A 19,449-nucleotide genomic window follows, 5' to 3' on the forward strand; every position below is an offset into this window, starting at 1 on the left:
ATGAGTTTCAGTGTGAGCCAATCAGAGGCAGACAAAGGCAGAGCAGGGCGGGACATGCTTTAGCCATCCTGGGAAAATAAAAATACTCGCACACCAGTTTTAAGATTGAACGTGTCCCAGGGTTCACCTGCAAGAACAACGCCCCCGAACTCCCATACAGAGGGGGTGGGGGTGAGGGGGTGGGGGTGAGGGGGGGGGGTCCAACCATATACTGTTAAGATCCAACACACGTGCGTGGCTTCCGGGAGGGGCTGCGATTGGCCGAGCCGCGACGCTAGCTCCCGCCCCTCCGTGCCCACGTCACCGCAGCAGTGTCTGTGGCGCCGCAGCGCTGAAAGAGAGAGCCGCACTGCACGCTGACAAGCCTTGGACTGGGCGAGGCGGCGGATCCCAGTGTGTGGCCCTCATCTATCATCGCTATGGGAATTACCACAGCGTTCTTCCTGAACCAAGCTCTGATCCCCTACTATCTGAAACCGGTCCACCTGGAGACACGGACTATAAAACACTGCAGTTGAGGCTATCGCTGCACCAGAGCCCGGCACAGTTTCATCTCCTCCAGTAAACTGAGGAGGATGACGACGATGATGATGATGATGAGAGACGTCTAGAGATGCGAAGTGGTTCTCCGGCAGACAACTTGGACAAGGACGCTTGCTCGACCCTCATCCGTATTTTGAAAACCAGGACGATGTATGCTACGTGTGTGTCCGCAGTGGTGAGTATAGGCTACATTCCATTTCATTCACCTTCCTGCTTGTTTTTATTCTAAGGACTCCTCCAGCAGGTTCTCCATTTAAAGGGACAGTGCCTGTTTCCCCCCCCACGTCCCAGATCGAACTTGAAATCAATTTTGCAAAACAATTTATAACTTTGACTGTTGAATAAAGACCATAGAGACACGTCCCCCCCCCTCCCCTCATTTTGGATTTAACATCTCGCAGTGTGTCATCATTCATTCCTTCTGTGGGTGAACAACACAAAAGAGTGTCTCCAGTGGAAGGATGGAGAAAAGAAAGGGCACCCAGCAGTCTATTGTTCACTCTGTAATACTCTCTGTCGGCCAAACAACTGGAAATGTCAGTCAATTGACTCTAATCCAGTTAAACTGCCTGTCTTAACAAAGACGTGGTTTGATTTTTAAGTAAACTCAACCCAATTTACATGGGTTTATTTAGCAAAATAAACTGAGATTGTCATGCAAATAGGAGCTCTTGGGCACTTGTTTGTCCCTGGATGCCACTTTGAGACCCACTGACGTAGACATCATATTCACTTTTAGTTTCATGGTGATGGAATTCAGAGGTGTGAGTTTGGAGTGTTTATTAAGAGGGCTAGTGGTAAAGATTGGACATAACCAAAGTGTCTGCTTTTATTCATTATCATAACCTAACATTATCTATTTTCAGGGGGGGTTACAACCCCCCCTAATAATCAAAACTGGCCACTGAAACCCCCTCCACCCCAAAAAAAACCCAATGATAATTTCCTTTACATAGAAGACAAGACATTTTCACCATAACTTGATGCAGAAAAGCCACGAATTGTCGCAGAAAAATTCACCACAACGCAAGAAATTAAATCTTTGATTGTTAAACATTTCAATTTTGCTTAAAACTGGAGACCCCCCCTCTCCCCCCAATGTTGAACACAAAGTTTCGCCCTTGAACACAACTCAGACATCCAGTTTACTGTCACAGTTGGAGTGAAGAAACTAGAAACTACTGTATTCACACTCAAGGAGCTGCAATCAGAGAATTTCTGTCCTTTTTATTTTTCATAAAAATGACTCAAACCGCATAATTGATCAAAATAGTTAGTAGATTAATTTAATAGTTGACGATAATCAATTAATCTCTGCAGCTCTAAAGGGAAGAGATGTGTATTTACTATCAAGCTGTTGCTGCGTCAAACCCGGCTTTTTCTCAGGATGGCAAGTGTGCAAGAAGCTTAGCTATGTGTGAATTATTGCAACTTTTATTTTTTGTTTAAGACCACACATAGATTTTTACCAACGTCTAGGTACTTGACTTTTTTACACCTTTAAAGAACTTACAGAATAAGAAAAATGTAGCCTATATGGTGTGAACACGTCTGCCTATTGTAGTATAAACTAAACTACATCCCCTGTCTGCATCCGTTTTTGGGGACTATATGCGACTTAATGTGTAGAGCTCTGCTACTCCACCCAAACCAGAAACAGTATATGCTTTTCAGGCCAGGTGTGGTCCATGTTGCATGGTAGCTATGGACTTTGGCCAGGCTCTGGTTTGTGTTTCCATATATGATAGAATTTAGAAAGCTGTGTGTATCATGCGTTGCAAGTATATATTCACAGTGCGCAGTGGGAACGGGGAACGAGACAGAGTGTAGCCAATGCATTGCATTAGCCTGCCAAGATAATGGTCAGTTATAGATTACAAAAAATAAAAATATAGCCCTTTGCCTGGGTCGGGTTTTAGCCCAAATTTGACTGCGCTGGTCTTAAAGAGACAGGTACTGTGTATGGTCTGGGTTTCAGTCTCCGATTTAGGCCTCCAGGCCTTTTCAATGAAAGACACTTTGACAAATGAATACAGGCTGAATTCTATTTATAACAGCATCATCTTTAATGTTAGTAGTAAGATCTGTACTTTTCCCACTATGAGTCGAAATCTCTGCTGGTATCAAGGCACACTACGTTTACATGCACATATTATTTTGCCCTTACTCTAAAATAGGAAAAAAAATCGGACTAAGTTCTTTAATGAAAGTAGGGCTGGGCAATATATCGATATTATATTGATATCGTGATAGGAGACTAAATATCGTCTTAGATTTTGGATATCGTAATATCGTCATATGACATAAGTGTTGTCTTTTCCTGGTTTTAAAGGTTGCATTACAGTAAAGTGATGTACTTTTCTGAACTCACCAGACTGTTGTAACTGTTCTATTATTTGCCTCTTCCCCACTTTGACATTATGTCCACATTACTGATGATTATTTATCTAAAATCTAAGTTTGAACGTATTTTGTAAAAGCACCAATTGTCAACCCTAGAATATCGCCGTAATATCGATATCGAGGTATTTGGTCAAGAATATCGTGATATCTGATTTTCTCCATATCGCCCAGCCCTAAATGAAAGTGAATATTCCACTTATACACACTTATATTTTTTATAAGTTTTCCACCGGTGGTGGACTTGTTGGACCGACGGAACACAGCCTCCCTCTTTCATTCCTGCTCTCAACCATCTTCTTGAAAAGGTCGGCATTGCGATGTTCGTGCATATCCAAAGACCTGATGATATCCAAGTCTTTCATAATGTTTAAAAGTAGGTGTAGTTCTCCTTCCGACCATAAATGTGGACTTTTGGAATGCATCTCTACAGCAGCCTTGCTGGCTGGTTTGTGTACAACAACCATAGCAACAATATATAGCAAAAATAGGCTAACGATTGTGTCATAACCACGCCACTTACGGTTGCATAGTAGAGGAATTACCGTATAGTACAGGAGAAGCTCGCAGGCAGTTTGGAATTACATGAGCTGTTTAGGTTTAATTACTAATGTTAACTAGCATTTTAGTTAGCAATAATTAAAAAGCCCATGTTATCTCCTTACATATACCTACGCTCTCCGTCTCTGTAAGATTGGGAAGGATTGAGATTTCTCTCGGCACAGCTACACTATACTTCCAACTTTCAGACAGGTTGCTCACGTCACATTTTACGTCGTCTCTCTCAGTTGGAGGCTGCGCAGTAATGCTCAGCGATCACCGGAAAAGTGCTTCTAATATCCTCCACTGGTCTCCGTCCAGAGCAACGGGATCTGTTGGTCCAGTTTATATACTGTCTATGGTTGCGTTTCTCCAAAAGGGGGCTACAGGCTACAGGCTATAGCTACAGGCTGTTATCTTGATCACTTTTATCTTTCCTATCACCTTTCATAATGCATCTCAAAGACTATCTGTCCAAACCATGAAACCAAGGCTACAGAGACCAATATTTGCAAGTTATACATTCACAAAAGGAGGAGCGCAGTTCTTCCCAGTGCTCCCTGCTTTCGGTCAGTAAACTCAAATATCTGCACATCAACAAAAAAAAAGAAAAATTCGGTCGCTATTGTCGGTGATAAATTCAGCTTGACTGAATCCAAACAGTCTCTTTCTCTGAGCTGAACTGAGCTGCGACTGCAGTGGAGGACAACACGAGGACACACCGCAACAGGTGCTGCTGTGTGGGTGAACATGTGTGTATGGGCGTGTTATTGTTGGGGGAGGGCAGTGAAGGAGTGCCGTGTGTGTTTTTTGTGTGCGTTTATGGTGGGCTCCTTAATTGGATAGTAATTACAGCTTAATGGGTTCTGCCACACACACACACACACACACACACACACACACACACACACACACACACACACACACACACACACACAAACAAACGTCCCACCCACATCCAAATGTTTGTATGCACACACCCAATTATGTAAAACACGTGTTCCAACACACACACACACACACACACACACACACACACACACACACACACCAGTCTAAACAGTAGTTTAGTTGTTTTCTGTCATGACTTACAGTGTACAGCTAATTAAGCAAGTCCTGAAAACCTGCAAAATGTTTGCTGGTAAACCTAAATCACAAGTCTTGTCACAGGATGAGTTCAGTGTGTGTAGCGGTACTGCGCTGCCTTGCAGACCGACAGCTCTCGCTTTGTGTTGACAGACTGACTGAAGCCTGTCATGTACATGTGCACATAACCGCTTATTTTGGGATGTTGTTAAGAAATGTACTTTAAAGACACTCAAAGGTTTGTTGTTCATATCAAGTTTCAGGAGAGTGGGATCATTTGCCCTTTGTGGAGTCACGGGCATTACTGTGTGTAAAAGTGCTGCATATAGTGTTATAAAACCAATGACAACATATTTATTTATAAGTGGATTTCATTTATATGGCCCTTTTCTAGTCTTAACAAACACTCAAAGTGCTTTTCACACTACAGGCACCATTCACACACACGCACACACACTCATACTCATTATGGCCTGCTCATCAGATAAACATTCACACCCATTCACACACTGATGGCGCAACATCTTGAGCAATTTGGGGTTCAGGATATTGCCCTAGGCCACAGCCATTTTTATACCATAGGTACAGAAGGAGTCAACAGGAGGCTCGCTGTCTTTCCAGCACAGCTGTATGCGCCAGGCGAGCAACTCCATTGAACTTAATAGGCACCATTTTGGAATCTGGTATCCAGTTAATATTATACATCCATGGTTTCGACTGCAGGGACCAGGGACTAAATGATGTTCTGGGGGCATTTTACGGGGCTTAATTAACCCCCCAAATGTCCCTGATCAACGGGTAGTACTGTCTGAAAGTACAGGAACCATTGAGTTTTGTGTGATGTTAGCTCGATTCTCAGTTTTTTTACATTCAGTTTTACATTCAGTTTTTTTTACAGTCAATCTTCCCCTCTAGCCAGGCTCCATTTGCTGAAATTTAAATATCGGGGCTGTGGAAGAAGTAGAACGCATTACAAGTAAAGATATGGCATTAATAATGCATTGAAGTTTCAACACATGAGACAGACTATTATACAGTATGTGTGAAAGAGAGTAAACACACCCTTATTGCTCCCTCATTCACTGCTATATTAAGTGATGTACTGTCTTAAATCCTCTATAACTCTAATACCATTCAAAACAAACATTGTGTAATGAAGTATGCGTGCAGCCATTGCTCATCACATGGCAAAAATGTGCCGATGACTGACTGCTCGCACGCAAAAACAGGGAAGTAAAAAGAGGTTTAGGTTTAGCCACCTCTAAGCTAAAAAAAGATTTGACCTATCAGTTGTACTTCCACTCAGAGGCCTACAGTGCAAGCAAATTGGGAGTGTCTCTGGATGGCCTTTAGTCTGTGTGTGTGTGTCTGTGTGTTCTTGTTTAACTATATTCGTGGGGTCCAAAAAACGGGAGTCCAGTATACTTGTGGGGTCCCGACAGCTTTTTGGGGCCAAAATGCTGGATTCCACAAGTTTAAAGGGCTGTTTGAGGGTTAAGACTTGGTTGTAGGATTGGGGATAGAATTAGGTTATGGTTAGGGTGAGGGTAATGGTTAAGGTTAGGCATTTAGTTGTGATGGTTAAGGTCAGGGTAAGGGGCTAGGGAATGCATTATGTCCCCACAGAGATAGTGTCACAAACCTGTGTGTGTGTGTGTGTGTGTGTGTGTGTGTGTGTGTGTGTGTGTGTGTGTGCTTAACAGTAACCTGCCATGGATATACAGTATAATCAAACCTGGATGCTGCGTTCGAGGCGGAATGCCCGTTCCTTCCTTGCTCATTTGCGCATGAAGTCTTCATGGAGCCGAAAAATGGACCCGGATGATCGCCACTGCTTCCGCATTATGCGGCCCAAAGAGCACCTAGAGACCTCCTACGGCTACTTCCAGTTTAGCATTCTGCTAACTCGGACGATTAAATGATTTAACCGTGCGGCTCTTCTAGACTTTAAAAATGTTATCTGAGCCAATGGATCAAATCCTGACAGTAAAGCGAGTCACTTTGCTGGGGTTGTGACACTTAAAACAAATGTATCCACTGATTTACAGACAGCTCTTTCACCATGCAAGTCTATGGGAAGAAGTCTTTTGGGCCAGAGGGCATCATTGCAGCATCGCTGAGGTTTCTGGGTTGAACGACAGGTTTCATCAGAACTGTGTGCTAAGATGTAATGAGATTTTGTTGTTTTCTCTTGTTTCGGAGGGTGTGTTTCATCAGCAGAGACTTGTAAACTGGTGGTACTAAAAAGGCTGTGCGCTTGCGCACGGGGTGTTCAACGCTCCACCATTTCAGTTTAAATAGACGTTTTGCTACCTTTTGTCGGGGCTGAACATTCCCCCTGATCTCAATGTACAGTGTTAGCAGTGAAGAGGACTGCAGTGCATAAGGGAACATAGCCCAGTTCTTGTCCCATCACCCTGTGCCTGGCTGTCTGATTGGCTGTTCGGCCTGTGCACCAGGCAGATGTAGTTTATAGGCAGTGCGGCAAGACATAGAGACAAAGTTGGCATAATAAGAGGAAGGCTGGCAGACTAAAATTGATTCATGTTTTTCTGAGCTGAAGAGCTGGCGTTGTAGAGAGGCTGCCTGTGTGTGTGTGTGTGTGTGTGTGTGTGTGTGTGTGTGTGTGTGTGTGTGTGTACAAGCAGGGAGGTACTGACAATGTGCCAGCGCTGCACTATTTCCTCTTCTGCTTTTTGTGTCTTTGTTGGCATTTTATTTTCCTAATGGCAAATAAATGTAGTGACAAAAGACTGGTTACTTGTGTTTGATTGGGAGGGAGTGGTGCTTACAGAGATTGTCAAGATACAATCACACACACACACACACACACACACACACACACACACACACACACACACACACACACACACACACACAGTACAATGACCAAATGTGAGCATCTCTGTTTCTTCCATTAGCTTACAGCACTCTTCCCCCTAACATGTTGAATAGCAGCCAATGCAGTAATTATCCTCATTGGCTTAAAACCTTAGCTAGGTCAGTCTGCTCCCCAAAGAGCTTTAACACAAGCCCTAGAGAAACACACAGAACAACATTAGCCCATAACATTAGCCCAGTGAAGACCTTCCTTTGGCTTCAAATATTATAATAGGCAGGGTTCATTCATTTTGAAAAAAAACTGGAAAAGTTATGGAATTTGAAAAATGCAAATTCCAGGCCTGGAAAGGTTTTGGAAACATAAAAAGACACAGTTTGGGAAAAGTCATGGAATTTTTTTAACACAGCATAATAATATGTCATTAATAAATGTATTTTCATGTCGTCTTAACCTCAACATTCTATTCGGGGAGCGATATTATGAATCCTACCATGAACCACATAAATTGTCATTCATTTTATAGTTAAACCTCTGAGGGTAAACTTTAACACAGATTTGTATTCTTATTGTATAATGTCGTAAATTTGCCAAAAAGTCATGGAAAAGTATTGGTTAAAATGTGTATGAGCCCTGAAAAGGGATGCACAATATTGAATTTTGGCTGATATTCGATATGCCTACAATTTCAAAGTCATTTTGAATATACACTTTTGGAGGTGGTCTGAGTGTGTCATGTGTCCACATTCTAATAGCAGTCCCATGTCCACATTAAAGACCGCCTACTCAACTGTAAATAAGGCTGTACCGAATACCATTTTTTTGAGCTTCGAAGCTTCGGTGCTTTCCAACAGCGAATATTCGAAGTTTACGTGGTAGAGGCATCAGCGGGGGGAAACCAACATTTCCGACCGCACCTGAAGGCAGCTTTATTTCACGGAAAAACAGAGAAAGAAAAGAGACGAAGAGAGAATATTTGAATATTCGGATCCAGCCCTAATTTTAAATGGAACTACCGACTCATTCACAGTATTTCTCATGTCACAGAAACCCCTGAGTGAATCGTGTGTTTTGGATGTTATTATCATATTAGGTTAGTGATGTGTTCCTGTGATGCTGCCTGCTCTTATATCCCCGTCTGTCTCGAGCTCTCTGCAGCGCTGTTGCCTTGAAAATAGCGTTATTTTTAGCTTCATAAAACAACCCCAAATTCACCAATATGTCGGACATACGTACTACAATACGTCCTGCTGTTATGTCGTCTCCTTCTGTTAGGCCTATTTAATTGTCCCGCGTTACCGGAGCTTTAATTGATTTATGTGAAAGTAACAACTGACTTATATTATAAACACACACAACCAGCCTACATGCGAACGGAAATTATGTATGTGTTTATTTGCATATAGTGCGGGGAAGTGAAATCCGATCATAAGTGGTCACTGAGGACGCATTTGGAGAATACACTCTGCAGACAGGTACTTAGAGCTGTCCACTTGTGATCCGATCACTCAGGACAGATGTTAAAACCAGGTCAGAACAGCCTATTTTTATTATCTCGGTATTGTTCAAATGTGCTGGCAATGTTCAAAAAGTGCAGATACACACACACTGAACTGATTTGACCTAGTTTTATATTGAAAACCACAAATAGAATTAGCAGCACAATGCACTTTGGGTTTGCATAAACACATTCAAATAATAACATAGGGCCTGTTTTGACCTGAGGCCTGTAGTACGAAGCAAGATTTGGCGTTAACGAGGTAACTTCAGGTTCAACCCAGGGTTTTGGTTATCACGACGGTGGATCACTTGTTACCTGGTTAAATCGCCGTGGTAACTTATGCTGAACACCTAACCTGAGCAGGTTATGTTGGAGATTAGAGATCAACCGGTGTAAAAAGCACCAGTACTCGATTTATAGAAGATCAGAGAGAGAGAGAGAGAGAGAGAGAGAGAGAGAGAGAGAGAGAGAGAGAGAGAGAGAGAGAGAGAGAGACTCATAAAAGTTAAAACATTTAGAGACCGACAACCCCGTTAGCATTCCCCGATGGGTACTTTTATGAAAGATATCGATTTTCAGTGGAGGCAATTACGTATACGTTATTTGTTGGCTTCTTGAGCCGTGTGTTGCCAATGCGCTCATCGGTTTGAATTATGTTTTTATAGTTTTTATTTGCTCTCACGATCACTTATCCCTGCCATGGTTGCAACTGAAATAAAACGCTAAAGCAACGACAGTTTATGGAAAGCACAAGTGTAATTATGGTCAGATCTTGTGCCTGACTGATGGGGAAGTGATATTGATAAGCGTTGTGATTGACGCAGTGATTCCCACAGATTAGAAAGCAATTTGTGGTGGGGGGGGGATAACGCTGTTGGATGCTGTCCTCCTCTCCTACTTTTATGCCTAACCGATCTATCTCTTTCTCTCCCTGACCCTCTCTTTCACTGGTTGAAGGCTGAAAATATTGTAAACAAATTAATAACATAACTAATTCCACTGGTCGGACTGTTGAGCTCTGTTTCAGACTGATACCTCCGGTTCAGCCTGGTCCTTATCCTCAACACGTGCCTTTTTCAGTCGCGGAAAATACTTTTCAATACTCCTCTGGATTGAAGCAGCAAACATTCAGTGTAAGAGTAAAAAAATGACATAACATTATTTATAATACGTTTATTTGATTCACAGCTGCTGCATAGGCTATAGTGTTTTGACCTTGACAACCCAACTGCATTTTACCGCAAACTTGCGCAATCGCTTGTTTGCTAAGAGTCGGATCGGCGATTGTGAATGTGTGATTCAGGAGAGCAGGGAAAGGAAATGCAGCAGAACGTGTATTAAATAGCGTTAAAAAATAAATTTGCAATGTGCGGCGGCCGGTGTTGATAGTGTGGCGCACCGCCACACATTAGTCCATGTGTGGGAAACACTGGATTGACGCATTTTCAGCGTCAGCTATTTTTTGACAGCATTCCTTCCTGTTTTAGGAAGCAGCGACTGTATTGCGTTTTGTAGTTTGCTCTTCTTATGTAAAATACTCTGGTAGATGTTTGCGATTGGTCCTGCTGTGCAAACACTGTCTCTTTATGTCGCTGGATTGGCAAACCCTGGGTTGATTGAACTAGTTGTTTACCACCGTCGTGACACAGCTTATGCGGGACCTCTGTTGTTAGGTTAGGTGAAGCCGGGTAACTGAAATCAATCCAGGGCATGTTGATCTTGATTCGTAGGACAGGCCTCTGGTTTTAACATCTGTCCTGAGTGATCCGATCACAAGTGGACAGCTCTAAGTACGTGTGTTTTGACCTGGCAGTAGAATGTGTCTCCAAATGCATCCTGAGTGACCACTTATGATCAGACCTCACTTCTCCGCTCTATATGCAAATAAACATACATACAGGCTGTGTGTGTGCGCGATTATAAATGTCAGTTGTTACTGCCACATAAATCATACATAAATAAGTGCAATGACGAATGTTAATGAAAAAGTGCTGGGGTCATGCAATTCTCTCTGACAGTGTTAACCTGACAAAATTTGGTATTAAGCTCTTTTTCTTGACTCTTAGGAGATGCCTGGTATTTTTTAATGAGCCCGCTTCCCCAGACAAACAAAGTCTGCACCATGGGTACCGGCATTATAAGCATGAGTGTCCTATACTAAGCCATCACAAAGATCCTGTTTAATACTTGCATGCCTTCTCTTCCAAAACCTCACATTAAAAAAGTGAGTGATACACCTCAATTATGGCAATGTTGGGAGCATGCTGTGTCGATAATAAACCTCTACAAACAAGCAGAAAGAGCCACGGGGGGAAGGGAGGGGGTGGGGGGAGGGGTGACCATCCCCATCCATCCATTGTCCTGTAGCAAGCAGAATGTTCCAATTTACTGCTGCGTGCGTTCTCTACCAGCGTCTCACTTTGAACGGTGGATGTGAATGAATGCATTGATGTTACTGACGCAACTAAGTTATGAGCAGCATGTCGAGAACATGCTCTGATGTTTATTGATGAGGTTCTGGGAACGAGCACAAAGAGCCGAATGGGTGGTGTTTTGCGAAAGGGCAATGGAGCGGTGAAAGAATGGACTGCATTATTCTTATTAGCACCAAACATAAAATGAGTTTTTCTTCCTTTGATTGTTTACCCCTCATGTTGTCCTCGAGGTCAAACCCGTTTTTTTCTATCGAAATATGGGTTTCTTTCAACCACATTGGGCAAAAAGAACTTGGATGCGTGGATGTACGTTGTATGGAAGCCATACAACATTTTTCGCAGGTAAAATGACTTCCATTGAATTTTTTGTTTTATTCAGTTTTATAGCATTTGACAAAACGTTGACATAAACCAGTCTGTGATCCACTCAACAGCCTTTGATCTTAACTATTAGTCAACATAATACGTAACTTCCACTTTTTTTTTTTACTCAAAAATTAGGTTTAGTGTCGTTTAAATTAGGTTTATTGACCATGAATTAAAAAAAAGTTAAAAGAAGTGACAAAAACTTTTTTTAAAAGCGTCAAAAGCATAGAAAAAAGCGCCAAAAAAAAAAAAAAAAAAAAAAAAAAAAAAGAGTTGATTTTCAATTTTGAACCCGGAAGGACAACAAGTACATGGTTGACGGGAAGACAACGCAAGGGTTAATTAAGAGACGTTTGTGGTGTATTTTTGTATGCCACTATCCTCCTTGATGTCTCGAAAAATCTCATTGATCACAATTGTCTCCTGTAGTGGACTGCTTTTGAATCAGGATGTCCAAATATTTCAAACGCAATTCATGATTTACATGTGTGGCCAGTTAATGAGCCCCCTGACCTCTCCACTTGTGAAGGGAGTGGCGGTATAACCCTTAAAGGAACACGCCGACTTATTGCCTGTTACGGTGAATAAGCTCATTAAAATATAAAAATAAAGTCCCAATAAGTCGGCGTGTTCCTTTAACTAATGCTTTTCTTCAGTGCTCATGGATGACCCAACATTCATGTGCGTCATCAGAACACTTCTCCCCTCAGTGCATCACTTCAAACCCACCAGAACTGTTTGTTTGCATACCCACACAAAGGCTGCTAATCTTCTGTCTTTGTCTGAATACACACACTGGGCACGGAAGAACACACTTAAACACACATTTTTGCACCCGTCTCCATTCTTGCATGTGCTTCTCCTGTGTGTCCTCCTCTTCCACTTTTGTGTCAGATCAGGCAATCTGTTTGTGACTTGGCTGCGAGACGTGGCAGAGTACACGTTGGACCGTGAAGTATATACTGTAGGATATTTGGGAGGGACTTACTCCTACTCTTCCACCTGCTGTATTTCAACACAGTTTTACGAAGTAAAGCTGGAACCAATCATTGTCACTAGTCTGCCTTTCTTTTTGCCTTCCATCTGGTAGAAAGAGGGTTAGTTTATGGGGAGTCTCGCTTTGCCAGACCCTCTGCCACAGCGCTGCGGAGGAGGGTCTGGCTAGTCCACACAGCGTTCCGGGATGGGAGAAAAACGTGCTCTGGTTTATTGGCGTTTCTTCAAACCAGAATTGTCTTGGGTGGCGCTAAGCACCGGGCAGGTAGCCTCGTGAGACCGTCCTGATCTCGCGAGCTCCAGTTTTCCACTCGCAGATCAGTCTGGCATCTTGACATAGAGAAAATTTGGAGCCGTTCGCCAAACGACCGGGCCAATCAGCGTTGGTTTTGAGGCGGGTTTAGGTGGTGATAGACAGATGGTTTATCCAATCAGCTAACCAGTTGTTTCAGACAGCGGTAGCCCTAATTCTGTTAGCCGCTCGCTAATGCTTGTTTCTCTTGGATCCTTCTTTTGGAATATGGACAGGGAACCTGAACGGGTGCCTTTTATTCGTACATTCTCGTTACACAAACAGCAAATATCCTTTACCGACATGTTGCTTGCAGCAGCAGGGGCTTGTGGTTGTATTTTCATACGCTTCGTTGATCTGATTGGTTGATTTGGCCCGTCTATCACCAACATAGGTGATAGACAGATGGTTTATCCAATCAGCTAACCAGTATTTTCGCCCCTTCCCAAAAGTTTTCCAATGGAAAGTTCCCAGATGGATATGCCGAGCAAATGCAAAGCCGTCATTCTCTCACTTCTCCCTCGCTCACTAGCTCCCCACACACACCCATACGGCGACTCGACACACACACATCACACATGCACACACCAGCGCACCAGTATAACCATCAGGCCACTTGTATGGCACAGAGAAAGCTCTGCGTGGAGCCTCCGGCAGCAAAAAAACACCGCTGGCTAAACTATTTAAAAATGCCGTCTCTCGCTAGCAATGCAGTGATCAGTGACTCTTCTTTCTGACCAATCAGCAGCCTGCAGGGTTTCACGTCACCTTCTCGGCTTGCCTCAGCTCGCTTGGAACCTCGACTGAGCAGGTACTAAAAAAAGTACCTGTTAGCAGGTACCAGGTACTTTTTTTCGTAATGGAAAACTAAAAAAGGCGAGTAGAGGCGAGGAGAGTAGGTACCATGTGATGGAAAAGTGCCAATAGTCTAGCTAGCTGTCTGGATTTACTTTGCAGAGATCTGAGGAGCAGTTAACAATAGTTCTCATAAATCTATGAAATTCCAACTCAAAGAAAGCGGAAGGTAATGGATGTGTGTGTGTGTGTGTGTGTGTGTGTGTGTGTGTGTGTGTGTGTGTGTGTGTGTGTGTGTGTGTGTACTAAGACTTGTGTGGGTTATTCCCCTAAACCCAGTGAGCTGTCAGTTTCCCAGCAGAGGTGAGAGGGGAGTCTAAGAAAAAGAAAAAAGGACATACAGGAAAAGCCATATGAGTCATATGTCTGTTCAAAATCTCAGCTGTGGTTGTAAAGTGAGTGCGCACTGCTGGGCACTCTACTGAAGAATATCAGGATGAGTCAGGGGAGTGAGTAAAGGAAATTGATGCTGGAATTAATGGGTTTCTAAGGAACTATTTTCTTTCAAATCTCCTAAGCCCCATACATTGGGAACCTAAATGTCAGCAGCAGAATTTGGACTTTCCAGAATCCATGTTACTCATGTTACCCAACACACAGCACGTTCATTTCTTCCTGCCTGGCCCGTGATGTTTCATACCAAATTATACAATGAGAAATCTGTGCTTGCTCACTGCTGGTCAGGAATCCGTTTTGGATTGGATTTAATGCTTTAGTTTTATGGGTCTTCATTTGTGACCTGATCAGTGTAAATAAAACCAACTTCCTTAAATGAATTTGGCAAACAGAGTGAAAAGAAGTCTCAATTAGGTTGGGATGGGGCACTTTGGTCCTTTTATCTGTGGATCTATCCAGCCAGCTGTCGGTCTGTCTGTCCATCCAGCCAGCCGTCTGTCTAGCTCTTTTGATCAAGAACAAGATAAAGTATGTTAACAACTTCCGGTCATCGTGCTATTAGTCACGCTTTGCCATACCTTCCTCCACAGCGCTGCGGAGGAGGGTCTGGCTAGTCCAAACAGCATTCCGGGATGGGAGAAAAACATGCTCTGGTTTATTGGCATTTCTTTAAACGAGCAGAGCCACGGTGCTGCCAATTCAGGAAAAACTTGTTGAAAAGAACGCGGAAGGTGCAACGGAAATGATATCCTGTCTGAATTTACCCTGCAGAGAGAAAGGAAGTTAACCCATCCGGAGTTTAAAATTCCAACACAAAGAAAGTAAATGATAGAGCAATCCCAACCTTTGGCTCCAATTTCCATTTTCTTTGTCCGTTTTTGGTGGATTATGACCATAATGGCAATTGCATGAATTTAAGTGCCCACAATTTTGCCAGCAGCTTAGCATTTTACATGGGATAACTTTTCCTGATTTGCTGTCGATAAACCTTTGTGAGTTTTGTCGTATTTAGGCCTTTTGGCATATTTAACTTGGCTCTGAGAATTAATTCTTCCTCCAGCAAGAACCATTCATAAGGATGCCACGGTTAGGAATTCTTTCCATCGGTTAATGAACTTGTGACCTCATTAACATTATCAGGTTCCCTATACGCATTGGGTTTAAATCCACCGCCATCATCTTGTTGGTCAAGTTTCCTCACTCTCGTCACGTAAGAAGGGAAATCCTGCTACCATGCTGCGATTCTGCTGCTGCTGCACGGAACAGCACTTTTTTACTAAGTATTGATCACACGCTTAATATTTTTACAAATTATATGTATTTAGTTGATAAACGTGAGCGCTGATACGCGAAAATGAAGCAAAATGCGGTGGGCAAGTAATGTAATCGGTGTATCCCTGAACACTATGTAACACTGGTAACCTAGTGAATAGCCTAACTATTCAGAGGAACCTTTTGAGGATATCCAATTTTCTGACCTGTACGTTATCTTAGAAGTTATTATCAGCAGACAGACACAGCTAGCGACTAGCTATGTGTACCTCAGGAGTTGGTGGAGACCAAAAACAGAACTAAAAGGAGCGTGTATGTTGGTGGCCAGAAACATGACTCTACATGAATGCTTATGTTGCTCTGTGACTGATTGATGTGTAAAGGCAACTGCTTTCGAACATGTTTGCCATATCAACTATCACAACAAAGTGATGATATGTCAATGTTGTGTTTACAACTTGTTTTCTGCTGTCCCCAGGAAAAAATTGTTATTGCAGGTTTAAGTATTGTGACGATTACAATCGGGCTTTAACTTCCACACTTTCTTCTCCCCTCAGTTCTTATGTATAGTGGTGATTGACATCTCAACTCGGGTTTTGACTACAACCAGCCCAGCTGATCCATCCGTCCTCTCTCCCCGCCAATATCAGCACACCGACCCAGACTCAGGCACCCAGCTGGTCTGTGACAAGTGCCCGGCAGGCACCCACGTGTCTGTCCACTGCTCCCCAACAGCCGTGAGGGAATGCAGCCACTGCCCTGAAGGCACATTCACACGGGGCGAGAATGGGGTCCAGAAATGCCATCCCTGTCGGGCTCCGTGTCCCGCAGGCTTCATTGAGAAAGCGACCTGCACGCCCATCCAGGACAGAGTCTGCACATGTCCCCCCAACAGCTTTTTGTTTGGGGATGGTGGCACAGAGTGTAGGCCCCACTCGTTGTGCCCACCAGGGACCAGGGTGAAAAGGCGGGGCAGTGAAACAGAGGATGTGCTCTGTAGGCCGTGCACCAAGGGGACTTTCTCCGCTGTGGAGTCGAGTGTGGTGAAGTGCCGAACCCACACGGACTGCCAAGCTCAGGGGCTGGTGCTGCTTACACCAGGGACTAAAGAGACCGATAATGTCTGTGGACCCCCTTCTTCAGCCCCCATTTCCTTTTCATCTTCACCTGTCTCCACACCCATCCTACTGGGTCCTGAACTGGCTGTGCTTGTACAGGAACCCATGATTTCTTCATCCACTCCATCATCATCATCACTGACTGGACCTGGACTTAAAGGTGAGAGACACTGCTTGTTCTTTGCTAATTCTGATGATTGGCATTTTTGCATTCATTCTAAGTATGTTAATTACTGTGAATATACTCCATCCAAGTATGGATGTACTTTTTGCATTAATTTCAGTGGCAACCCCATAGTTAAACATTTTGGGAAATAGGCTTATTCACTTTCTAAATGTGAGTGTAGATGGGAAGATGCCACTCATGTCTGTGCATTTAGGGATCGACTAGTTTTTCAAGGCTGATAATGATACAGATTATTAGAATTTGATAAAACCAATAACCGATATTTGGAACTGCATTTACAGTAAAAATGAAAATCTTTAAGTCAAATTTAAGATTTGGAATGTTACAAACTCCAACACAAAACTTTGTTTAAATGCTTAAAGCAATTATTTAATACATTAGAAACTTAGAAACAGACACAGAGCTGAAACTAGTAGCGCACTTTTTAATTAATTAACTTTATCGGTTATCAGGCAAAAAAAAGGCCGATACAGATAATCTGCAAACTGCCAAAAAAAAAGCCTGATAATCAGTCAGGGCAGATAATCTGTCTATCCCTACATTTAGTACAGAGCTGGAGTCAGGATCAGCCTAGCTTAGCTTAAAGAGTGGAAAATGCACCTACCAGCACCTCTAAAGCTACCTAGTTAACATGTTGTATCTTGTTTGTTTTCCGCACATGAACAGAAATTTGTGCTTTACCTATTTCTTGACAAAAAACAGATAACCCATTCCCACAGTACTTCAGATATCTGACCATTGCTAACCCAAGTTTGCTGAGAAAAAGTTATAACATATAACTCCCCCTCAAACCACAAACTGTCATTTTTACATTTCTGTTTGTATACGGATTGAACAAAGACATTACAAAGTGTTAATTTAGTGGACTTAAGAGGTGCCGGTCAAAGCATTTTTTTGTTTCGTCTGCCTCCAGTCACCAGTTTAAGCTCATTCCTCGCTAAATTTTTTTTTTATATCATGTTCAGATTTTTGTGTATTGAGTATTAATGTGCATTTTTGCTCAAGTTGCTGTTGCAGCATGATTACATCAATGACACTGGGGATTCCAAAAAGGAATGGGAGGAGAGGGCATGCATAGACAAAGAAACAAACTGGTAGCAGCTCCCTATCTCAGGAATGTTACTATGTGTATTTGGGTCTTCCTCATTCAGCCTCCTTTTTTCATGCTCCCTCCCTCCTTACTTTTAGATCGAAAAGTGAGGGGAAAAAAAATCCTCTTTTCTTATTGTCTTCCTGTTCTCTGTCCTCCTCCCTCATGCATCATCTCTCTTACTGGTTTAACATCAGTCCTGTCATTTCTCAGAATCAACCATTCATAGCAAGTATACCCCTCCTTCTCACATATAGCCTCTTTCTGACCAAGTAGTTACAGGAACGTAGTTATAGGAACATGCCACTTCTAAACAGTTCTATTAACTACTCTCCCCAAAAACCGGTTTGGCCATTTGCATTCGCACTGGCCAAGTGGCCATAGGAACTGGTAGGAGGAGTAAGGGAGTTCAGACAAAGTTGTCTGAATGCCAGTGTAGACCTTTTGTGATGATAACACCAAAAATTCACAAGAATGTCAACAGGTGTGATTAGATGTTTGTTATTATAAACACAGCCATCTAACCACCGCAATATTTTGTTATGATACCACAGGCATTTAACCTGCTGCTGCTCTTTTTAAATCAAGCAGGTAGGCCTACCTTCATGTGTGCATGTACAAATAACTGTAGTAACCCACTTTTCTATTGGATATTTTGTTCATATGAAAGTAAAACACAACACAGCAAACTTTAGAGTGCAAAGATAAACCTAAGGCCTGTTTACAGAAGTAGAAGGCACGCTAAACAGTGAAGTTAATACAATATTAAAAAGATGCAGAAAAGGAAAAATGGAAAGACCCTGCCTTGAAGTAGGAGCTGAAAGAGTTACAGGAACTGCGGTCAGAGGAACTTAATAATCCCCAAATTGGTCGGAACACGAGAAAAAAAGGGTTCTAGGAACGTTCTGTTCTAGGAACTGTAAAAATCCCTCCGGTCGGAAAGGGACTATAGACCCTCACACCTTTTTAAAATGCAACTATTATATAGCATTTTCAGGATAATGGTTGTATTTTGTGTTTGTACTAAAACATTTTTTACATGCTTTAATGTTCAAAAAACACTTTATTTTTCTCATACAGCCCATGCACATGTATTCAACATCTGTATGAGATGCTCTGTAGGAGCACCTTTTTCTTTAAGCCCCCCTCCGACAAAGTGTTTCCTGGAATCTGAGCTGCGGCACAGCCTCCGCTGTTGTTTCACTAGTTGAAACTGGAGCTACTGCAACGGAGTAGCTATATAGCAGGGCTTTGTACCGTGAAAAAACACCAATAAAGGCTTCTTAACCAAATACTACACAGCCGGACATGTCCTAGCAGTAATTCGACCTCGAAATTGGGGAGAAATGACCAGCATTGGCTGCCAAGATTACCGCTATCTTGCGTTAGCATGCAGCTACTTGATATTTAGCACTAGGCTAACGTTAGATTGTAATGGAACGAAGCAGCACTTTCTACCGTCAAAAATTGTAGATAAAGGCTTCTGACCCAAACAATACCAATCCGGACATGTTTCAGCAGGAATGTGACCCG

General features: G+C 42.7%; 1 protein-coding gene across 1 annotated transcript in view; it reads left to right on the forward strand.

The window, feature by feature from the left end:
• The first annotated feature begins 281 nt into the window (after positions 1–281).
• tnfrsf21 (tumor necrosis factor receptor superfamily, member 21) overlaps positions 282–19,449 on the forward strand; it is a 61,595-nt gene continuing 42,427 nt past the window's right edge. Inside the window, exons 1-2 of the mRNA XM_028605016.1 lie at positions 282–718; positions 16,079–16,799. Coding sequence (XP_028460817.1) covers positions 614–718; positions 16,079–16,799 — 826 coding nt within the window. The 5' untranslated portion in view covers positions 282–613. The remainder of the gene's footprint in view (positions 719–16,078; positions 16,800–19,449) is intronic.

The sequence above is a fragment of the Perca flavescens genome, chromosome 18 (assembly GCF_004354835.1).
Source record: "Perca flavescens isolate YP-PL-M2 chromosome 18, PFLA_1.0, whole genome shotgun sequence".
Classification (NCBI taxonomy): Eukaryota; Metazoa; Chordata; class Actinopteri; order Perciformes; family Percidae; genus Perca; species Perca flavescens.